The 24867-nt window shown below is 40.7% G+C and overlaps 1 protein-coding gene across 11 annotated transcripts in view; it reads right to left on the reverse strand.

Annotated features, from left to right (window-relative positions):
- The window catches only part of TBC1D8 (TBC1 domain family member 8), an 81331-nt gene that overhangs the window by 19623 nt on the left and 36841 nt on the right, over nucleotides 1-24867 (reverse strand). For all 11 annotated transcript variants that reach the window (XM_005283254.4, XM_065580893.1, XM_042840783.2 and 8 more), the window contains 3 exons: nucleotides 17084-17324; nucleotides 2081-2288; nucleotides 293-487 (listed from right to left, as the gene is read on the reverse strand). In XM_005283254.4, the coding sequence (XP_005283311.2) occupies nucleotides 293-487; nucleotides 2081-2288; nucleotides 17084-17324 (644 nt within the window). The remainder of the gene's footprint in view (nucleotides 1-292; nucleotides 488-2080; nucleotides 2289-17083; nucleotides 17325-24867) is intronic.

Below are 24867 nucleotides of genomic sequence, written 5' to 3' on the forward strand. Positions count from 1 at the left end.
CCCAGATCCTTTTCTGCAGTTCTCCTTCCTAAGCAGTCATTTTACATTTTGTATTTGTGCAATTGATTATTCCTTCCTAAGTGCAGTACTTTGCATTTGTCCTTATTGAATTTTATCCTATTTATTTCAGACCATTTCTACAGTTTGTCACCGTCATTTTGAATTCTAATCCTGTCCTTAATCACAGGCTTCTGACCAATTTTCTGCTCCAGTTATGATTTTAGGAGATGCAGGCCAAAAGGCTAAGTATCATCATCATTATGCAATTCGAAACAGATCAAAAGTTTAGTACCGTTTCTTTTTTTTCCAAGCAGTTATAGTGCACTGGGTTACTGGTGTTGACTTGTTTTAGTCTCAGAAGTAGGTTCTCCACCAAGCTCTCTCTGTCCTTCAGCTCAATGAACTGAAAGGCCATCTTGCTCCTTATACTAATAATGATGGGATTGGGAAGAAGACTTGTGTCCTCCATCTTCTCTATACTAACCACCTATTCCAAAAACATGACAGAAAATGTATTAGTCACCATTCAAATACACTCCCTGATATACTGTACATGCACTGAAATGTACATAAAGGGATATATTTCTTTGCACACCCATATTAATTATGACTATTCAGATTGTCTAATGGTCAGATACACGCTAAAGATCAAGATTGATTAAATTTTCTTTACTTTAGACAGATGACCTTACCTCCCTCAGTCCAAAGATTTTCAAGAGTAACTTGTGATTTTGAATGCTCAAGTTCAGATACCTTAAAGAAAAATCTGAGCACCTGCCTTCTGAAGTTCAGGCCAGATTAAGGTGTCTCAAACTGGGCACTCAAAATCATTATGCAACTTTTTAAAATCAGCTATGGTTTTGCTGACATTCAAAACAACAATTGGGATCAACATAACCAAATTCTTGAGGAAAAATGGCGTTTCTTCCCAATAGCATTGAATTAAGTTTTTAACCCTGTGAGTAGAACAATTTTTGATAGATATGAAATTAAAAAGCCGTTGTCTCCAATTATGTACATTACACCACTTGTTTTCAGATGCTGTGTCATTACAAGTCATTGCTAGGGTCAGGATATCATTCAGGAGTTGCTGTTATTGGTTCAGGATGAAAGTAGAGCTTCATCATTAAGAGATCACAACTGCAGGCACAGGGATTGAAAAAAAAAAATCTTTAAAAACCAAACAGCATCCCACTCCAGTGCATTTAAAATAGGTGCCTGGCAGTTATTACTTGCCATCTATGAGCCAGACAACGGCTAAATGAAATATATTGAAATGCTCATAATACTTGAAGGCCAGACTTTTTGCAGTGAGGGGAAAATGCCACTTAATTCTGCTGAAAGCAGAAACCAAATTCTATTGATTCTACATCAGAGTCCCAAGAAGTTAATTTTGTCTAAAAAAATCTCCATTAGATAAAAACGTACAAGTCTTTTTTAAAAGACCGGACTATCATGTCTGTGTTGGAGACCTGTGTGTCAGCACTGCCTCCAGAGCCCCCTGCTTCCCTTAGCTCCACAGGACAATCCACTGCCAATCAGTAGTCCCTTGTGTGTGGAATCCCCACAGGCTTGGTGGGGGAAGACTGTGCATGAAATGGAGGGAAAGATGCCATTGTATCTTATCTGCATGTGTTTTCAGCACCCAATGGGGCCCCAATCCTTGAAACCTTTGGGTACTACCACAGTTAATAAAATAAATAAAACTGGCACTCCCTCTTTCCATACCTCTACCTTGGGACTTTCCCAGTTCTCATCCCCCATGTCTACTAGGGGGGGAATTGGGAGAATTTGGGCCACAGTTACTGTCAATAGCAATTATTCCTTGGATAGATCAATATCAATACATTGTATTAATCGGCAATACTACTTTGAGAAATGCGTTGCCTCACCCAACTGCTGTATAGGAATTAATCTGCTAATGAAGATAAGAATAAAACGTAGTGCAACTCTCTTCCACACATGCACATCTCCTCCTGATTGAAAACAACTGTTTTTCAGCTAAGTAAATGGACAGCAGCAGTTTGGATCAGCAAAAAACAGGCACAGTGTAAAATTAAAATCAAACAGCAGACCCTACCTCTCTAAGGGGGATGAGAACATTGCAACACCCACTTTCTTTGCTGGCAAAACAGATATAGCTGTCTGAAGTATACATCCTTCCTGCTGTGTGACAGCGACTAAATGGAGTCCACAGAGAACAGTCTGCAACTTCATGTAGCTTCTCCTTCCCCGGCAGTCTGAAAAAGGCCCGAAAGAACTCACTCTGTGCTCTAGCTTCGAGATCCCTTGTAAAAAAAAAAAAAAGAAAGAGGGGGACAGAGAGAGAAATAAAAAATCTTGAAACCTAATATCTGAGCTTCCTTTCCAAAAGTAACATTAAAAAAGAAATAACAATCATTAAGAATAAGTAATGTAGAGTAAAACTGCTACACATAGCAATCTTGCCAACCAGGTCTTTGTGTGACTGTGGAAGGCTGTAAAGGTGGCAACTTCTAAGTACAAAGAACTTAGCAATTGCTCGTTTTTGACAAGTAACCTAAAAACAATATTACTACCTGTTAAGAAAGGAACACACACAAATTAATGTAAGCTGTCCCTTAGTTTTCAGTGTGCCATAGGCTTTTGTACGGGAAATGTGCACTGGGGGTGCAGGGCAGGGGACAAGGGGTAAAGGATATGGCAGCTGGAACTTGCCATTCAGGGAAGCAGTTTTGATTTTGGGCACCCAGGAGGCAACCAAGGGCTATCAGTACATTCTCCCCCTTCACTCCCTTTTTAGTCAAGGACAAAGAGGATTAATTTATCATGATTATGATTATTATTACTGAGTGGGTGGAGGTCTTTAATTCCTCATTCAATATTTATCAGCATTATCTGCTCCACTGCCACCATTCCCGATTCTTGCCTCCACACACCCCAAAGTGATAGAAAAGCACATTGACTTGATACTCCTGCTAAAACATTCAGCAGTGAAATTGTTAACTATGCTGACATTTAAATTGTCATCATTAAACTTCAGAGCTGACAGCCACTGAGATGAATTAGAACAGTTCAAAATTCAGAGCAATTTTTTGGGGGCCATTTTGCAAACTCAGACAGGCATAATGGCATCAGATACATTCAGACTGAATTTAGAAGATTTCCTTTCTCCCCTACCCCCAAACCATGAAGGCGAGAAAGAATCTATGTAAATAAACATTTAGCTTTTGCCTGGTGATGCAAAAATTTTAAATGAGGATTTACATAGCCATTTATACTTTATAAATTACATTATAAACAAGGCCCTGCTCATTACACCATGTTGTGGTAGTATCAGTGAACCACAGCCCTGATATTCTGAGGATTTCCAAGGAAACAGTCATAATCCATACTTATTTGTGGCATTAAATTTTTGACAAGTCAGTCCTATTATTCTCTTTGCTGTGAATGAGTTTCTCCAACAAAACTCACCTAGGGGGAAACAAGGCTTGTCTTTGTTCCACTGAAAGAATGCGAAGCATGAGCTGACCTATGGAGTGTGGAGCTCCCCACTCCCATACTATGGCAAGCCAAGGAAGAGAAAGCAAAAAAACCCTCGCTCCGCATTACTTAGGAATAAAGGCTAAAGTCTCTTTTAATAAATAACTTAATTTCCCTTTTTATTGAATGTTTAACTGTAGAAAAAATGAAGCCCGGTGAAGTGAGGCGGCAGAGCTGAGAGCAAATTGGAAAAGGGGAAAGGAAACTATAAAGCTAATAAACAATAGAAACAACAGAATGGACTTGAGCAGTGTTTCTGACCCACAATCTTCAGTAATAATTTTATCCCAGGAAAACAGACAAAAAGGCTCTATTCTGTTAAAAATAATGCAGAGAAGTATTCTTTACAAAGCAAGACAAAAGCTTTCTTGAGACTTAAATTTCCATAGCAAAAGAAAAAGAAACTCGGACAAGCGCATGCAACAATCTGCTATTTTGACTAAGCTGGGTCAAGATTTGCCTCTCTGTTAGCTCAGCACAAAAGTATTTTCCACTTCTGCACAACACAGATGAGTGTTAATGATAACATCCACTATCGTTCTATATAAGGTTGTTTTCTCCAGTTATTGTGCTGAGAAGGTAAGTTCCCTCCTGCTGCTATCACTTCTCATGCTTTGCGAATTGTATTAAAGTTAATTCTAGTAAAGCGACAGCTCTGCTGTGCTTACAGCTGAGAGCTGCTTACTGTTTAAAAGACGACCATTGTAAGCACTGTACTCTACAATCCACATGATGATGCAGACTCCCTTGATATTTGCTGTGCCTCATGGAGGTGAGAGAGGGTTAGTGGTCCAAACCTGGGGTCATTTGAGCAAAGGGCCCCAGAGATTACAGCAACCCTAAAAATCATTTTATAAAATCACCTGGTTCTAACTTATTTTCTGCATACCGGGGGCTCAAACTATTATTCTAATCCTCCTAACACTGATCTCAGCCACCCAGGATTTATCCCACCTAACGCCTGGCATCTATTGCCTCTTTGGCAGTTATACTGAAGGGTACAGTTTATAAATCCAGATTGGCATGTGCCAAAAAAGGTGAAATGTGCATGTGCAGCAAGATTAGAGCTCTGTTGAAGCCAGAGGATTTGCAAGGAGTCTTTTCACAATAACTGGGTGTCTCAGGGTGACCTGCTTGGGGTCACTGAACCTGAGCCGCTCCTATGCGGTGAGAGTTCAAGCCCTACTGCCTAGCAGTTTTCAGAGAATATGTCTTCTGCCCATTCCTTACTCTCTACCTGCATTCAGCGATGTTTTCCCCAAAGACCAATATTTAGGGAAGAGCCCACCAAACACCAAAACCAAAGAACTCATTTATTCTCTTATCTCTAGTTCACATGCCTCAGTGCTATTATTTCAGGTCATGTTAATCTCCATGGAGCGTTCTCATTCAACTGTGTTCATCATATTGAGATCAATGGTCCGCTTCATGACTCTCTGAGCCTCCTGATGCAGGCAGATGGATACAGCCCCTTCCCCATAAACTCGGCCCAGATTTGGGGGAGGGACTCAGCATCTCCCTGCCTCCAGCTGGTACATACCCTCTTTACCTCCCCGCGGCCCCTCCAAGCTTACCAGAAACAGGGAGGGTGCAGCTGGCGTGTGGAGGTGCTCAATGCAGTAAGAGTGTATGTGGGGGGGTGGGCTTGGAGCAGTTGGGGGTGGGGGTGGTCAGAGCCATTGGCATGATAGAAGGAATATTGGAGCAGTGGGGGGGAGAGTCTGAGCAGTTGGAGGGAATACAGGGGGTGTCAAAGCAGAGAAGGAGAACGTGGGTGGATGTTGGAGCAGCAGAGGGAAGAATGGAATGAAAATAAGGGGATCAGAGCTGTGTATTGCGGTGTGCTGGGGAGGTTCATCTATCCCCCAAAATCACCCACATCCATGCATCCCCAATGACTGCCCCCTCTCTCCAGTGACTCCATGCTAGTCCCTGTAATTTCTCGACAGCTCCTCCACTTGTGGGTCCTGTGCCAACACCTTCTTCTCTGTGCGAAGGAGGGAGAACCAGCCCTGCTGTACAGGCAGAGAGATGAGTCAGGGGCAGTGAAGGGATTACCATGGAGCCAGTGCATTCTGTGCCAGGATAATCGTACCCAAGGAGCAGGGCCGGCTCCAGGGTTTTGGCCGCCCCAAGCAGCCAAAAAAAAAAAAAAAAGCTGGTGCCTGGAGCCGACCCTGCCAAGGAGCCAGAGGCACTGAAGGGGTGCAACTGGGCTCTGGTACATGATGGTGCTGAAAATTATTTGTTTTAAACTATGGAAATTAAATACCCCAAAACTTCATTAATGGTTAGCTAAGGTCCGCTGGTGGGTCTTGTGCCCTTCCACAGCGTGGAGAGTGGCTAAACTTCTAGAAACCAGGAAATACTAAGTTAAGTATACGGACCACCCCTGCAACACCATCTTAACTCTGCTGCTCCACTCCCAGCCCCTGGAGCTGTCAGGAGCCACTGAAAGGGGAGTGCAAAGGTTAAACTACCAAGAGAAGTGGTAGATTCTTCATCTCTTCAAATCAAGACCGGGTGCTTTAGTCCATCACATATATTAGGCTCAATACAGGAGTAACTGGAATTCTCCGGCCTGTGTTATACATGAGGTCAAGCTTAGACCATCAAATGGTCTCTTCTCGCCTTAAAAATCTAGGAGTCTACAGTAAGTAGACTGAGGAAGGACAAAGAGAATACTCCATTGTTTGTGTTGTGTTCTACAGCTTTGAGTTCCAGCATTTATCTGCATGCACTCCAGCTGCATTCCCTGAGCTAGGTGTAACTGTACTGAATGGTGGAAGGATTAGTTGGAGCAGATTGGCAAGAGTTGTCACTATGATATGAACAGAGCCGCGTGTATGCAGAGAGAGATCAGTTATGCTTTATGTCAATGATTAATTCTGTAGGTTGTGTCAGCAGAGGTGCACAGGGGTGACTTTTTCCCATGGGGATTGTTAGCAGTCTGACATACACAACAGTGGTCTCTAGGGCTTAGAGAGAGGTAAGTGAAGGTAAGGTCTCAGAAGGAATCTTCAGGGCAAGTGGGGGAAGAAGTTGTAACACGTAGCAAGTCTGGCATGGTTTGAGTGGAGTCACTCACTCACTCATGCCCGTCACCCCAGTCGGGGTATGGGCCGCCAACCACAGATCTCCAGAGTCCTTTATTCTGGGCCATTTGCTCTAGCTGGTTCCAGGTATAACCCATTTTTATGCTATCAGCCTGAAGGTCACGTTGCCAGGTGTTTCTTGGACGGCCTCTTTTCCGCTTGCCTTGGGGTTCCACCGCAATGCCTGTCTAGTAATGTTGGTTGGCTGCTTGAGTAGTGTGTGTCCTATCCAACCCCACCTTCTCCTTCTGATTTCTTCCTCTGCTGGAAGTTGACAGGTCCTCTCCAAGAGGTAGATGTTGCTGATGGTGTCTGGCCAGCGGATCTGGAGAATCCTTCTAAGGCGTCGCTCTCTTCATATCCGGAATACAGCAACAGCTCTCCTGTCAACAGTCGTCTTTGTCCAGCTTGCGTCCATCTTGTCTCACTAATGCCTAGTAGGGTCACGTTGTTGCTCCTCATCTCTGCTGCGACCTGCACCATCTTTCTTGACTCGTACATGGTCCTCACGTTCCATGTACCGATGGTAATCCTCCTGGCTGCAAGAAGGGTAATCGGCTTAGTGGCTTCCTCACGACTTTCACCACCCAGCGTCATGCGTCTTCGAGTTGAAGACCCTTCTTTTTCCAGGCTAAAAGTCTCAGTTATCTCTAGGTTGATTTTTACGGGGTGGAGTTGCTAGCCCCACGCCCAACCCTCCTCTCCTCCTTTATCCTGACTTGGGACAGGCAGATGGCCCCAAAGGACCTCTCTGGTGGAGTTTTGAGTGGAGTAGGCTCAGTGTAAAAGTGTAGCCCAGATGTAGGTAGTTCCTGTTTGTGACACCTGACCTAAACCCAAGTTTTGCTTTAAGCCATGGCTACATTACAGGCATTACAGCGACACAGCTACAGCACTACAGCTGGGCTGCGGTAGCGTCACAGGTGACAACTTCTGATCCCGTCGGTGGGTGCTCGACCCCCGTCTGCCCCTGGCCCCACCACGACCCCACCCCTGCCCCGCCCCCATTCCAACCCCTTCCACAAAGTCCCCGCCCCAACTCCGCCCCCTCCCTGCCCGTATTCTGACTCCTTCCCCAAATCCCCGCCCCTGCCCCGCCTCTTCCCCACCTCCTCCCCTGAGCGCGCCACATTCCCGTTCCTCCCCCGCCCTCCCAGAGTAGCCAAATAGCTGTTTGGCGCCGACCAGGCGGGAAACGCTGGGAGGTAGGTGGAGGAGCGGGGACACGGCATGCTCAGGGGAGGAGGCAGAGGAGGAGGTGGGTCAGGGGGTGAGCGGAGCCCCGGAGCACCCATGGAGTCAGTGCCTATGAGTAGCGTAGACGCTTCCTACAGCAACGTAAGAGGTTTTTCTCGTTGCTCTAGGTAATCCACCTTTCTGAGTGGTGGTTGCTAGATCGACAAAAGAATTCCTCCATCAACCTAGCAGCATCTACACTGGGGTTAGGTTGGTTTAACTATGGAGCTCAGGGTTATGCAACTCTAACTTTTAAGAAGAGACCAGGCTCTTAAAAAGCTGTCCTACAGTGCTCATGTGCTCTGTTCCACAAGTGTTCTGTAGCAACTGTGAGAGTAGATTGCTAGTATGTGAAGCAGCACTTGAAGGGGGCAGAGTTAAATTTACATTGCAGGGGTGGAAGATACCTTAACTTTGGATTTCCAGATTTTTGGAAGTTTAGCTACTTTCCACTTTAGGGACTGAAATGAGGCACCACTGGGCAACCTTTAGTATGTATAAATGAAGTTTTGGGGTATTGAAATTGCATGAGAATTTGAGAAAGTATTACATGGTGCGTGCAGTCTCTGTGTATATGGAAATTATATAGCTATGTATATGAACTCCCCCACTATAAAATCGTGCTTATACAATATTGTGTGTATAAACACACAATACATAAATGTTCATTCATATCTGTAATATGAACAACTATTCATTGGCATTTAACAAAGACCACTTTGATGCCTGGAACATTAGGGTTCTCTCCACAAAGAAATAAGCAGTACTAGCTGAACCAATTTTAAAATCAGGCTTTAGCTAACATGGGCTACACGTCCCCTGTTTTAGCATAAACCAGAAAAGTGCATTCGAGCCAGTTTTCTAAATGTGATCTTTACTGTTCCCCCTCTTCAAAACACGTCTTCCACATTCTGCAACACAGACTTCCACCCTGCACGGTGGGTAGTGTAGGACAGGTATCAAATACCTATGCTCGTAAAATGTTAATACAGGAGTATGTCAATACTTGCCTCTGGGCAATGACGAGAAGCCTGAGCGTCTCACGCTGAGATGAGTGTTCATGCAATTTAGAAGTGCTGTGCCTTGTCTCCTACAAAACTGACGCCTGAGCATTTATAAAATGTTACAGACAGCATCCAAGACAGCGGAAAACCTTAAGCTGGCTATGTTTAACACTGGCTGTCAAACATTGCTTTGCTCAGTTTCATCCCTCCTTCCTAAACAGTGGCTGAACTCTGCCTGGCCACTGTGAACATGGCATAATTGTGTTCAATACCTGGCATACAGGGTGCACCCAGCATCCATTAGCACAAGATGATGAGCATACTGTCAGCAGGGGTTGAATATAGTAGCCTCTCTATACCAAAAGAACAAGTGTTTCTGAATACTCCTTGTTTTGTTTTGTTTTTGCGGGGTTGCGGGGAGAAGAGTATGTCTGTGCTTTATCACTCCCATTTTACAGCTGGAGAACTGCAAAGATTATGAGATTTGCTCACAGTCCCAGAGCTGTGGCAGAGCTGAATCCAAATCTCTCCCAAATCCCAGTTTAATATTTCACAAGATCAGCCTCCCTTCCCACCAGAAATCAAACACAGGAGTGCTGTAGTATAGACAGAGATATATCTTTGAATATACCTGAATTAAAAGGGACGGGGCAGCCACATACAGACAGTACTCAGTTAAGAAGGAAAAATAATCTGATATATTTAATAATTTCAGAGAGGTTACACAGGAACAAGAAAAAATACTGCTGTAACTTTGGCATCTTGCAACTGCTGATGGTGCTCACCAATACTTGTTATATTAAAATGAGAACATTTATGCTTTTTTCCTTTAAAGTTTTTTTTCATCTGGCTGGATTTCTGTTACAGTGGAGGACAGACACCAACTCATAGCTAGTAAAGTTACAACACAATATAGATACACTGTGTGTTTCAGCCAAAACAGGTCTTAAAGTATCTTAACATTTTATTTTGCCACAATGTCCTGACTCATTAGCCTCACCTACCTTTGAGCTAACAGAATATACGTTAAAACCTATATAAATTCACAAAGTGCATGCTTGCCTTTTGGCATGACGACATGCACTGCAACACCACATGAAGGTTTTTTTTAGGGGAAAAAGAGGATGCATTAGGTCAGGTCTATACTAAAACATTAAGTCAACCCAGCTACGTCACACTCAAGGGTGTGAAAAATCCACACCCCTGCACAACATAGTTAAGCTGACCTAACCATCAGTGCAGACAGCATTAGGTCAACGAAAGCATTGTAGCTACCGCCTCTCGGGGAGCTGGATTAACTACAGCAAGAGGAGAACCCCTCCCATCACTGCAGTGAGTGTCTACACCAGTGTTACTCAGACTGGCTCTCGAGCCGCAAGTGGCTCTTTAATGAGTCTCCTGCAGCTCTTTATAGCACATATTAAAACACTGTGTGATTTAATTATTAACCAATCTAAGTTATTAACCAATCTATGTTACTATGTTATTAACCAATTGTAGCTGATAAAATAATAATACTTGGTCAATCATTTTGCTGTGAGAATATTTTATATTATATATATATATATATAAAAATAAAAGCTAAATAGTTCCCCTGTCATACGGTTTAAGTATGAATACATAGAACCCCAGTATATGAAACAATGAATTCTCATTACTGCGGCTCTTTTGGGTAATGTTGATCGCTAATTTAGCTCCTGAACCCCTGAGGTCTGAGTATCACTGTTCTACACTGAAGCTCTACAGTGGCAAAAATGCAGCGCTGCAACTGTGCCACTGTAGCAGTTTACATATAGACATAACAGTAGCTTCCCGTCATTAGGGAAGGATGCCAATCCTAACATCACTGGAATTGCCTGTTCAGAATGACTCATGAAGCAAGATCAGACAGCGGCACCAGGAGACCACACCTTACCCACCACTGCTCTAAAAAAAGGTGCTGAGATGGAGGTCAGCTTTGTGGGATCTGGGAAAGAGAACAAATGGCAGCACAAGAATGAAATGCAGTCAGTACTCACATCACTGTGGGCTGAGATGAAAACTTATATGAAAAGAATCACAAGTGGAACAGAAGAGCAGAATTCGGTTACCCAAAGAGAAATGCTATGCATTTCCGCTTCTCAGCAACTGTGTACCCTCATAAATATATCCCAACAAAAGTACAGCATGTGAAATATCTATGGCAGTTAAAAAAAGGTACCTCTAAAGTTAGTTGCTGAAACAGGAAAGGTAACCCTTTAAATGTGATACAGCAAAGATTGAGATCTATGGGCCCATGATATCAGCTGTAAGTTTTCCAGTAATAAATACAATATTACCCTGGAGACAAGTTAAAATGACTCAGTTAAGGTGGTGGACCCAAGCACTGAGGCATGGCCTATGCTGATATATGGACACTGTCAAGGTTTATTATTTACAGAGAAGCATGAACAGTGTTTGGCAAACAAGCTAAGTTCCCTGTACTAAAGAACTTGTTGTTTAGATTATCTTCCCCTTCCTAATTAAAAAAAAAAAAGGGATTCCAAAGATTCCATTCTGAGTTTCAAAACCCCTCCAGCACTGAAACATGAGTGTGATGTCCCAACCTGCTGGGGCTGCTAAACTCAAGCAACTCACCTCTTTTCTTTCTGGTACTGGCAGTTCCATATTTATGAATCAACAGGCAACTAAAACAAGTAGCATTATTTTCATATGTACCAGTGAGAAGATATGATGAAAGTTAAGAAAAATATACCCCCAAAAAGAGAAAAGGAAGAAAAAAAAAGTTGTTTTGTTCCCTATTTTCCAGGGCAATCAGCAGACTACTCTGCGCTTCCCCCCCCCCCCTTTTTTTTTTTTAACCTGGGTTCCCAACTTGCACCTTGTTGGATTCTAGGATTATCTTTGTTTCCAGCACATTGAGTGACTAGTAAGACTGAACTATGATCATCTATATGTGACCTAAAAGTTACCTTTTAAAAGTCTTTTACTTAAAGGAAATAATACACATATGGCTGACAAAAACAATTCCTGGACAGTACTTCAACATTTCAGACTGTATCCTCGCTGTCAAATGTGTTTTCTGTATTTTAAAACCAACAAGGGTCATATTGGCAGGATCTCAGTTTTGTTGAGTCACTGCCTGTTCATATTCAAAGAACTAAAACAACATGTAACTACAGAATAAAACATCTAAATGACAATGTTCTGTTGGTAAGTAGCTAGATGACTTCTCACTTTTAGAGAAAGGTTACTCACTATTTTTTCATTCCGTGGGGTGAGAAGTACCTGATATGTATAAACTGGGAAGTATTTGTAAAAGATTGTCGTTTTATTCAAAACACATTGATATTCTGAGCCTCCCTGTCAGAAGCAATCACATGGATGAAAGCAACACTTGTGATGCAAGCTATTTCATCAACCAGTTTCCATTCAGCTCTGACACTGGCTTAACAATCAAAAGAACTTTTTTGCTTTAAATATTTTGCTTCAAATTCTATGGATTGGTAACTCATCACTACACAACAAGAAAAAGGATTTAAGACAGTAACAGCCCAGACAAATTATTATCCTCTTCAAATCTTATTGGCACCGTATGCACCCAATTACATTTCCACTCAGGCCATTTCCTCAAGAAGTGTTTGTCCTCTACACATCCTGAATGAGATGGAAGCAGAAAATCAAAGAAAGCAGTAAAACAGCATTTTCAAACCCTCACAAAGAAAGAAAATCTAATCTCTTTGGATAAGAGAGTTATCTTATGTAACAGTGTAGTTCATGGCACTGAACTGCATTTGCAATAAAGGCCTTTTGTGGTTATCAACTGCCCCTCAGCTTCACTTTGCTTTTGAGTGTGCTTAAATGGCCATTAATCCCTTTGTAATCCATGTCTATGATCATCATCATTACATTAAGAAGGAAGGAAACTGATTTACTATCTGCTTTGACACTAGGCCCCAATAATCTGCTTTGACACTAGGCCCCAATATTGCTCCAGCTCTGGGGCTGAAGCACCCAGAGGGAAAAATTGGTGGGTGCTCAGCACCCACTGGCAGCTCCCCGCCCAGCTCACCTCTGCCTCCTCCCCTGAGCACGCTGCGTGCCCGCTTTTTCCCCCTAGCTCCCAGTGCTTGCGCCGCGAAACAGCTGTTTCGCGCAGCTGGGAGGAGGGGGAACGCAGCACGTTTGGGGAAGAGGCGGGGCTGGGGCCAGAATTTGGGGAAGTGGTCCAATGGGGCAGGGAGGGGGCGGAATTGGGGCAGGGATTTTGGGGGAGGGGTTGGAATGGGGGCACGGCGAGGAAAGGGTGGAGTCAGAGCGGTGGCACGCGAGCACCCATCGGCGCCAGGGAAAGTTGGCGCCTATGTGATTCAGCAGCCCCTACACATGTAGTCCCATTGAAATTACAGAACTACCTACATGAGTAAAGGGTTGCAAGGTTGGGCCCTATATTACTTTTCAGCAAGATGACAACAGGAGACTCTGAAATATGAATTATAATTATAAGCTTCTATTTTCCATGTGTAGTTTATATAGGATATAATGATCTTCCACACAAGTTCTCATTTTTCCAGAGAAATGAAGGCATCTTTTAAAAAGAATTGCCACAACCCTCCCTGAAATGTAGTGTCCAACCCATCAACAAGTATAAAAAAAATACTAATGGGGGGGGGAGTGTAAAGGAGTCATTTTTATAATACACCTGTACCCCCAATATAACACGACCCAATATATCACGAGCAGCGCTCCGGGGGGACAGGGCTGCGCGCTCCGGCGGATCAAAGCAAGTTCGATATAACGTGGTTTCACCTATAACGCAGTAAGATTTTTTGGCTCCCGAGGACAGTGTAATATCAGGGTAGAGGTGTATATGGCCCAGGGTGGACTAATTTAAATTAAAGTGATTTAAATAATTTATTTTAATCATGATTTAAAAATCATCAGGCAGGAAACCATGATTTAAATATCAATTTTAATCTCGTTTTGCATTTGTACTTTTTAAGTTATTTTCTTAAAGATTAATTCTCATTGATTGGTGTAATTTGCTCCTCTTTTTTGCTAACCAGGAGGGTACACATTTATTTATAGCTTAATATACATTTATTCAGATTCTTAATTTTTACATCTTCTTCTGTTAGAAAACGGTGAATGATGTTTCTCATTTACAAGATGATTAATTTTTTTTTTTTTTTTTTTACTCATGATTTGTGTAAAGCTGCATTTGGATGGAAATTGGAATTCAACTGGAATGCACAAAAATAACATTTTAAAATTGTTTTATTTTATTAGTAAAAATGATCTTAGATGTACTGGATATGTAAGAAAAATAGTTTATCAAAACATGTTTTGCATTTAAAACTAATGGATTTACTAAATAAAGGAAGTAACTGCAGTTAGTGAATTGAACTGTTTTTTCTGGTCACATTGTCCTTCAAGATTTTAGAACTAGTAAGTCTCATTCGCTCATCTCCTTTTTATTCATAGACTGGGAAAAGGAAAAACAAGCTCCCCTGCTTTTTCAACTCTCAATTGGTTTCTCAACTATGAGTGGACTAGTCCTTAAACTGAACTAGTTGAATAATCTTAAATGAAGAAAATATTCTCTCTAAACCTGCAGAAGAGGCTACTGGTGTCAAAAGATGATTTAGAATGTCAACAAACCCTGGTTCCAGGTGCTTAGCCAGTGACTTCAACCAGTTCAGTGGTTTGATTTTTTTTAAACTTTGGCAGCAAACACCTACCGCTTAACTATTATTTAAATTTAATTTAAATGATTGTAATAGATTATATAAATTTTGCTTTGAACATACATTTTAAAATTTTAAATTATTTTTCCCCAAAAGATTAACTTATATTGGGGGGGGGGCGCGGAGGGAGAAATCAGACTTTTTATTTTAAATCAATTTGTATACATCCTGATATGGCCTATTACATTGATTCTGGCATTGCGTTAGAATACATTCTAATATTTGCTTCCAAGGCAAAAAAGGGAATGTTAAGGAGAGAACACAAGGAAAAATTAAGTGAGAACTAGTATTCCCTGAACCATTACAACAGTGAAAAAACAAGTCACTTCAACCCAAATATGTCAGAATTAGCAACTCGTTTATCCACTATTCAAAAAACAAATTTGCTGAATCATACTACATCAAAGTACCAACCTACCTAGCTAGCCACTACCTGTCTAACCTGAGTACAGGAAATGGGATTTCAACATCTTTGTATTTTCCTTTCTGCTCACGCTCTCAAGTTACCACTCGCCAGCATGTTTACAGAATGTCAGGCTCAGGAATTCTCTTGCAAACTATTTCTTCTCTCTTTTTTTTTTTTTTTTTTTTTTTTTAAGAAAAGAGAAAGGAGGGGAGGGGAGGGGAAAAACTGTGTGATTATAGGTGTGGGATGATTTGTGCTCCTATTGCTGGTTCATTAATATACATACTTCTTTTCAAACTCGATTCAGAAAACAATTTGTGGTTTGATTCGGCTGAAGGTCTTGCCACTACAGTATATCAGAATATTAAGTGCAATATTTACTTCTGTGGGGGTGGAGGGTGTTAACTTTTGTTTCAATTAAGATTTTTAATTCAAGGAGTCTTTTGGTGGGAAAAGGAGAACATAAAAATTACAAATTAGGAATCCCCCAGAAAAAAAAACTGGTGTGCAATTTGTGTCATAGCTCCTGTGCATTAGTTTCTTTACTTCAAGACAATATATTTTTAGTCCGAAAGATGAGGTTCGGAGGAACTCGTTTGTTTAGAGGCGGGGGGGGGGGGGGCGGAGAGGGAGTGGAAAGCAGAAAGAGGGTTTAGAAATACAACTGACTCTTCAGAGTAAGAGCACGCACATACACACACACACACACGATTACCAAGGCAAAGTCTTGTTTTAAAAAAAACAAAAACCTCAACAATATCCTTTTAAGCACTTTTTAAAAATCTGGCCCAAATCTTCTAGTTTAAAGAAACCTCTGGCATCACTGAATAGGCGTATATAAATAAGTTTTACTGCTTACTGCCTTCATTAAATTTACAGACTGCTCAAAATATATTCTTCAATGACATAATAGGCAAAATCCTAGCCCCAGTGACTTCAATGAAGCCAGGACTTCACCTATTAAGTGTAAATTTAAAATGCTTGGGAAAAATAATAGTGTATAGGAATCTTCATCTGCTATTAAAGATCCTATAGCACTATTCACAAGAATTTGGAAAAGGGGTTGTAATTTTAGCATCATTGCAGAAATGGCCACCAAAACCGAAGCATATTAATAACGGAAAACAGTCATTGGACACCTGTATTCTCATCAGCAGAACCTCTTCTTCCCACCTAGAAACCATTCACAAATCATTCATTCATGTAGCATGAGTGGTCTATATTTATGAGGGTGTACAGTTCTGACTGCAGGGTCAAGGGACTTGGATGTATAATTGGGAAAACCACAACCTACACGCCTGGAATGACCCCCAGACTAGAAGTATTTGACCCCATGATGTCAACAAGGGTGTCCTAGGTAAATTCCAACTTTGGTCATTATATTCTGCCCACCTAAAATTCCTTCTGCACTTTCCTTAAAAGAGAGAGTGAGAGAGCATGAGTGTGCGCGCGCGTGTGTCTTGTGTAGTGTTACAGGCACAGAATGGCTACCACTTTCCTCCCCTCAGAGTTAACTTCATTTCAGTGGTGGGTGAGGAATCCATATAGGGATTATTTGGAATGAAAGGCAAAGTGTAGTACAGACAATCGCATATGAATCTCTCACTACAGTTTTGATTCCCAGGACTCCCTGTTAAATCAACTATGAGAATAATAGAAGTAGGGACTTTCCGTCTGTCAGAAGTTCATTAGGATGGGACCACAAGCAATAATTACCATGTTATCAGCACTTGGAACGCTTACACAGAACAAAGAGCATAACAAAGAGTGCTGTTGTTCAAGGCAGTTGGAATTCTCGCTTACTGGAATTTACTTTTGGGCAATGAAATGGTACTTTTAAAAGACAAAAAAAAAGGAGTGATGTTGCTTCAGAAAATACAGAAAATGTAGGTGTGTGACTTGAATACCTACTCCAGACGAGTGGCATACACACTGAAAAATTCTATTTGAGAAGATCAAAAATATTATAAAATCTGTTTTTTCCTCAAGACACTGTTATTCAATATTTAATTACCACCAAGCTAATAAAATACTGAAAAATGGGAAATGTACTTCTATAATTCTTCTTGCATAAGCAAGAACTTTGCTTTTTACCTTTTTGTAATCTGAGTAGGATCCTGGAGACCTGGATCCAGTTCAAAGATCTCATTATCTAGTAGCCTTCGGAGCGTTACGTCTGCCAGCTGCTCCATTATCCTGAATGCCTCATCAATATTAAGGAACATGGAGAAGTCTCGTTCTTTACTTGAAGTGGTGATACGGATGATATCAGTCATAAAGACATTGGAGGTTCTTTCCAGTTTCTGGACATCAACCCAGGGAACTAGGAGTTTTACTGCCATTGAAAAAGAGCAAAAACCTCTTAGGAACTGAGTTTAAACTTTTCACAGACTTCAGAAATATGCAAACATATTAAAATTCAGAATGGACTTTAAACAGGTATAAAGGGGAAGAAAAATATTCTTCTGTATATTAAAAAAACAAAAACAAAAACCATAAATGCCTAATATGTACCCACTATTCATTCTCCCATGTTCTAGGCAGAAAGCTTCTCGTTTGAGGGATTGCCCTCTTAAGTCTCTTTTAGTTTTCATGAAAGACACTAAATCATCAAGTAACATTGACAGGAGTCCTCTCCCCACAAAGCAGGTTATGTTTCATTCGCTAGGGGGTGGCAAGAACGTGAGGAAAGGTTTCAGGGCCATCTACCCTACTGGAAATAGGCTATGAGAAAGGTGAGAACTTGGTCTCCTACTCACTTGGATAGTTTCAGGGAAGCAGCAGGCTAGCTTACTTCCAGACTGGATGGTTTTTGGCTGGAAACTAAGTCCAGAGTCTGGAAACAGAAGTAAACTGGATGACTACGCAACACAACACGTAAATGGTTGTACTAGGGAATTCAGCAGTGCACTCTAGAGTATGGTCCTCTCATACTTTTATGTGGCATAAATACTGAGCTAACAGTTTCATATATATAAATTTATAGATATATAAATTTATAGATATACTTTATAAATATATATCAGAAGTCTTCTTTGATGAGGAAGACACTGACACCACCCCTTAACAAGGCTACAAAGATCACCAGAAAACAGTAATAAAACTCAAGGCTCACAAATTACTCTAATTTAACTTCTGTAGGGACAATGTCATCAGAAAATAAATGTGTACATTTCTGTCTGTGTCCGGCTTGAGAGACCCATTTCTATTACCTATATAGTATAATGAGGTAAAAAAGAAGAGTGAGAAATACCACATATGAAATATAAAGGCCATACACACACAGTATAACTGTTACCAATGGAAATCTGAAGAAGGCTGCAATGTCACCCATAAATAGATCTCTCAAGAAAATTACTATGCATATTAATTTAATCTTCCCATTTTAATTTTTTTAAATAACTGACAGCTGTAAATTTTGTCCAGAAACATTTAATTGCATGTGACAAAGTCCAACTACAACTAAGAAGGAGTACAAGATAGGGTTTTTGATATTGACATTCTGTTAAATCATCTGTCACTACCCAAAGAAGAGAAAAAGGATCAGCGCATATTGGATGATTATGGAAGGAGACTAACAATCTGGCTACTATTTACTGAAAAGCACTTGAAAATAAATTAGATTTTCCACCTGAGTTAACCTGGAAGCTCACCCAGGACTCTCGTCACCAATGAACATAAGGACTACTCTACCAATATCGCAGGCCAATCTCTTGTTGCTAATAAGGTCATAAAAAGGCAATAATGTAAAGCCTTGTCTTGATTTGATTGTTTTGTTCTATAAAACCATGTCCATGATAATTAATTACATTTATAAAAGAGCCTGAGTGAGTTTACTGCATAATTCTATAACCATAATCCTGTCAAGAGTGTTCCCTGATTCTAACTTTTCCTATTTAATGTAGCATACTAATGTCACACAAATTGTTTATGAATGACCATAGAATATTTTAGTTCAGCAGAGCCAGACAGCCAAGGGACTAAAGACTAGTTATCTAGAGTTGTACTAATGTTATTACTAATGCTGTTGTCAAACATGCCAGCCAAGTAAGACATAACGGCTTTTATCAGTGGTGGGCAACCTGCAGGCCGCATGCGGCCCATCAGGGTAATCTGATTGCAGGCCGTGAGACATTTTGCTGAGGTTGACCGTCACGGCCCCCTCTCCCCTCCCGCCCACCCCCAGCTCCCAGTGGCCACAGTTCCCTGTTCCCGGCCAATGGGAGCCGCGGGAAGCAGCAGCCAGCACATCCCTGTGGCCTGCGCCGCCTCCCGCAGCTCCCATTGGCCGGGAAGAGTGAACTGTGGCCACTGGGAGCTGCAGGTGGCTGTCCCTGCGGACGGTCAACATCAGCAAAATGTCTCGCAGCCCGCAATCAGATTACCCTGATGAGCTGCATGCGGCCCGCAGGTTGCCCACCACTGGCTTATATTCTTTATGAAACAGGAGGAGCATGCCAAATTACAAAAAAGGTCAAAACTGGTGGCAAAAGATAACATATTTTCAAAGTTTAGAAACAATGAAAACTTAATTAAAAACTATGAAAACTTGACAGTAGCCCTTTAAGAAACTGAACATGCCAACCTTGCAAAATTCTAAATCTTTTGATCGATGTCCCTCCTTTGAGTATCTTCGAACATGTTTCAGTGTAAGTGCCCTTCTCGTTTCAAAGTACTGTGACTTCACATAAAACTCACTAACATCACCAGAAATAAAACAAGGATTTTTTGATCAAGTAGCAGACCCAGAAGATTTAGCACTTTGCCCATATTTCTGTTCATCCAACAGCACTGAAGCATTTCAATAAAACAGAATTAAAATAACTGCCAAGACTTTTTTCTTTCGGTTTTGTAATTCGTGTTTTGTTTCTCCCAGCAGTTGTGTTTGAGAAAGTGCAAGAACCATGTTCTATTGGCATTATTTTCTAAAGCCGTAAGACTTAGGCATTTTAAGTAGCATTCCTTAAATACCTTTGTGGATCTAGCCTAACTGCCACTTTAGCTGCCTACATCCAAAACGTAGATGCTAAAAAACTCCATTCAGCTGTTGCCTAATCCTATAGGTGGCTACGTTTCCACCAGTAAAGTCCCTTAGATACCTAATAATCTGCTGCTGGGCATAAGCACAGGCGCTTTAGTCCTGGCGCCCAGGTGCCAACCTCATGCCTAAGCCCAAGTGGGAAGTAAGCCAAAGAAAGACTGAAATTAACTCTATAGCCCAGTGGCTCACCTGGGATGTGGGAGACCCGAGTTCAATTCCCTGTTCCAATGCTAAAATTTGTACACAGTGGAATCTCTCTCTTGTTGAAGCCATTCCACCGTGTAAAAATAATTAGTCACCGAAGTCTGAGCGCCACCTACCCCAGAATATCCCACAGCCTAGTGACTAGGGCACTCTATTGAGAGGTGGGAGATATGGATTCAAATCCCTGCTTCAAATCAGACAGAGGGGTCTCCTACATGTTAGCTGAGTGCTCTGAGCTAAAGGCAGCCGTCACTTCCTGTTTTTTGTAAGGAAGGGCTTAGGTGCCAAATTCCACGAGAAGGTTCCTGACTGTGGATCCCAAGCAGACAGGGCCGATGAGAGGGGGGGGGAAAGCCGGTACAAATTACCGGGGCCCGGGGACTGGCTCTCCACCCCTCGTCGGCCCTGTTTAGCAGATCTGCCCTTGCTGGGGGGGCCCGAAAAAAAATTTTCACCGGGGCTCGAACCCGCTCTCGACGGCCTTGCAAGCAGAAATAGGTGCCTCCCTCTGACCCAGACTTAGGCACTTAGATAGGAAATGCCAAGGAGAGGAGTGTGACCTATTGGCTAGCTTAAGCGGCTCTCCACTCACCCTGTTGGCTTTTGCAGATCCCATTTTTCAGCACCTAACTCTCCCCATACACTGTATAGGGACCCTGGGTGCCTAACGCCGGGCTGTGGCTGTCATGAAGCAGCAGGGTTAAGTTAGGTATTTGAACACTGAGGCTAAGTCCCCTTTGCACATCTAGTCCTTAGTGACTATGACATGAAAACCAGGATAACAAATTCCTTGCTTCACAATAAGTGTCAAGTTCTCCAATATTAACAATCATTCATAAATAATTATACTTATGAACTATTCAGTATGTCAGTTGACAAACATGACAAAGAGTTGCAAATCATGTCTGTCACCCATATCAGAGATGAGAAAAAAAAGAATTTCAACACTAGACACCATCAAGTAAGTTTAGGACTAGGGCTGTCAAGTGATTCAAAAAATTAAATCGCACTGTTAAACAATAATAGAATACCATTTATTTAAATATTTTTGGATGTTTTCTACATTTTCAAATATATTGATTTCAATTACAGCACAGACTATAAAGTGTACAGTGCTCACTTTATATTTATTTTGATTACAAGTATTGCACTGTAAAAAAAAACAAAAAAGTATTTTTCAGTTCACCTAATACAAGTACTGTAGTGCAATCTCTCTATCATAAAAGTTGAACTTACAAATGTAGACTTATGTACAGGAAATAAGTGCATTCAAAAATATAATAATGTAAAACTTTAGAGCCTGCAAGTCCACTCAGTCTTACTTCTTGTTCAGCCAATCACTCAGACAAACAAGTTTGTTTACATTTGCAGGAGATAAAGCTGCCCGCTTCTTGTTTACAATGTCACTTGAAAATGAGATCAGACATTCTCATGGCACTGTTGTAGCCGGAGTCACAAGATATTTACGTGCCAGATGCACTAAAGAGTCATGTCCCTTTATGCTTCAACCACCATCCCAGCGGACATATGTCCATGCTGATGATTGGTTCTGATCGTAACAATCCAAAGCCATGCGGACCGATGCATGTTCATTTTCATTAGCTGAGTCAGATGCCACCAGCAGAAGGCTGATTTTCTTTTTTGGTGGTTCGGGTCCTGTAGTTTCCTCATCGGAGTGTTGCTCTTTTAAGACTTTTGAAAGCATGCTCCACACCTCATCCCTCTCATATTTTGGAAGACACTTCAGATTCTTAAACCTTGGGTCAAATGCTGTAGCTATCTTTAGAAATCTCACTTTGGTACCTTCTTCGCGTTTTGCCAAATCTGCAGTGAAAGCGTTCTTAAAATGAACAACATGTGCTGGGTCATCATCCGAGAATGCTATAACATGAAATGTATGGCAGAATGGTTAAAACAGCAGGGCACATAAAATTCTCCCCCAAGGAGTTCAGTCACAAATTTAATTAATGTATTATTTTTTTAATAAGCGTCATCAGCATAGAAGCATGTCCTCTGGAATGGTGGGTGAAGCATGAAGGGGCACATGAATGTTTAGCATATCTGACGTGTAAATACCTTGCAATGCTGGCTACAAAAGTGCCATGCAAATGACTGTTCTCACTTTCTGATGACATTGTAAATAAAAAGAGGGTAGCATTAGCTCTTGTAAATATAACCAAACTTGTTTGTCTTAGTGATTGGCTGAACAAGAAGCAGGACTGAGTGGACTTGTAGGCTCTGAAGTTTTACATTGTTTTGTTTTTGAGAGCAATTATGTAACAAAAAGTCTACATTTGTAAGTTGCACTTCCAGGACACAAAGATTGCATTACAGTACTTGTATGAGGTGAATTGAAAAATACTATTTCTTTTGTTAATCTTTCACAGTGCAAATATTTGTAATCAAGAATAATATACACTTTGATTTCAATTACAACACAGAATACAATATATATAAAAATGTAGAAAAACATCCAAAATATTTAATAAATTTCAATTGGTATTCTATTGTTTAACAGTGCGATTAATCGCAATTAATTTTTTTGAGTTAATCACGTGAGTTAACTGTGATTAATCAACAGCCCTATTTAGGACCAAAATTTAGGAAGGGTTGGGGCACAGGTGCTAGAACTAGAGCTGAGGGGGTGCTGCAGTGGTTTCCATTATATACAGAGTTTACAGTTTGGTTCAATGGCTCTCAGCTCCCCCACTATACACATTGTTCCAGCAATCCTGGGGTGGTGTGTTGGGGTTTTTGTTGTTGTTTTGTTTTGGGGTTTTTGGGGACAAGGGGGAGGAATACAGTATATTCTTCAAGAGAAAAAAAAATGTTAATGAAAACTGTTTTGCTTTTTTATTTACTTTCCCAAGCATGAGCCTAATTAATGCATGAGAACCAGGAAGTGAAACAGATTATAAACAAAAGTGAATGAGTAGTTTATTTTCACTGTCCAAGATGAAAAATGAACATAAATGTAAAGTAAATTATATTTATTTCAATTTTGCATTTTAATAAAGTGTTACTAGCAAAGATAAGGGGCTATTTCTGGTTATGTAGTATAATATTTGATAATGGCCCTTCATTATCCTTCAATAATCTCCAGTAATACATAAATGAAGCTTTGTGAATAATAGTAAGGCATTTTTTCCCTTTCTACTTTGATTTGTAATAATCCATTTTATTGTGTGGAGAGGATTTCATATGTTCATCATGTATTAGTGGACAATCAACAAGATATTTAAACAGAGACTGAACTAACTATGCATCAAAACAACAGCGACATTTTTCCAAGCCACATGCAACTTCTGTATTATAATCAGCAGAAGTTGCAAGTGCAACATGATAACTGGGTTCTAATAAAATAGAAAGGAAAAGAGACATCTAATTGGGAGAGGGCATGTATTAAATCCTAGAAATTAAGAGTTAATATTTTGCATATTTTACTGTACTCTAATTCAGCTTTAATCTATAAATATAATATTTGAATAACCACATGATCACAATTTGACTTGACAAAATAACTCTTCTATACATAAACAGTAAAGCCTCCCTGCTCATTAGAGTATAATGAACAAAATTTCATTCTACTGTTCCTGCTGGAGTTGTGTTAGGATTTACAGGAATCCCTATAGTCTTACTCAAGAGCATAATCCTGTTAAGGAGGAGAAGACACACACACCCTGAAAGGAAAAAAAACAGTTAAAAGGTTGTCTTCGTTTATAATTTCCATCATCCAAGACTGAGTATGGAGGGCATCTCATAAGAACGCTCCCTGGGGCTCCATTGGAAACATGGGACCATATCTTTTGGAATGGCTTAGTAGTAGTGATTATCTGGTAGATTTTTCAAGCCATTCTTAAAACTTTAACTTGTCACTTTTGTGAAAGATTTAAAGGTTGAAAAGGGAAAACAAACGTTTTAAGATATTTGGGAGTTGTTTGTTTTATCTGTAAAATTTGTTCAGAAGCTTGAAAAAACAAAATTTCATTCTTTTTCATTTGAAAATACTGGTTTTCCCCTTCCACCTCGTCACATGGAGCACAAGACACAGCTGTGTTATGTTTACTACTCATATTACTTTACAGTGCATAATTGATGTCACATAGTTCTAAGAACAGGGTTTGTTTTTTTTTTAGCCAACTTACACTTCCTTTGCTGTCTCTGTACTAACTGCAGCTATTAACAGTGGCTATTTTTGTGTGTGTGAATGTACACACCAATGGGGGAGGGACTGTTTCTGAATGACTATGTTCTGTATTAAAAATAGGTATTTAAGAATCTGTCACATCAGATACATTTTAAGGCAGATCTACTTTGGGGCCTAAACTATTTAGCACGCTTTTAGAGCAGACTGTTTTCCTGACTTCCACCATACACTTACCACCACGGTCCACTTCACATTTAAAAAAACAACAGTTTAAAGCAATTATCTATGTATACTAATAAGAAAACCGTTTGTTGTAAGTAAAATATAAAAATGGATGACACATGACAACGTAGAATTTTTAAAAGCAAATACACTCAAATTTAACAAGATAGTTGACCCAACAAAACAAGTTTCAGAACTCTTCACTGTTGCATTAGCCAAATACCATAGAAGATTAGATTTAAATACATCAACTTAAAAATTACC

The sequence above is a fragment of the Chrysemys picta genome, chromosome 1 (genome assembly GCF_011386835.1).
Source record: "Chrysemys picta bellii isolate R12L10 chromosome 1, ASM1138683v2, whole genome shotgun sequence".
NCBI classification, from domain to species: Eukaryota; Metazoa; Chordata; order Testudines; family Emydidae; genus Chrysemys; species Chrysemys picta.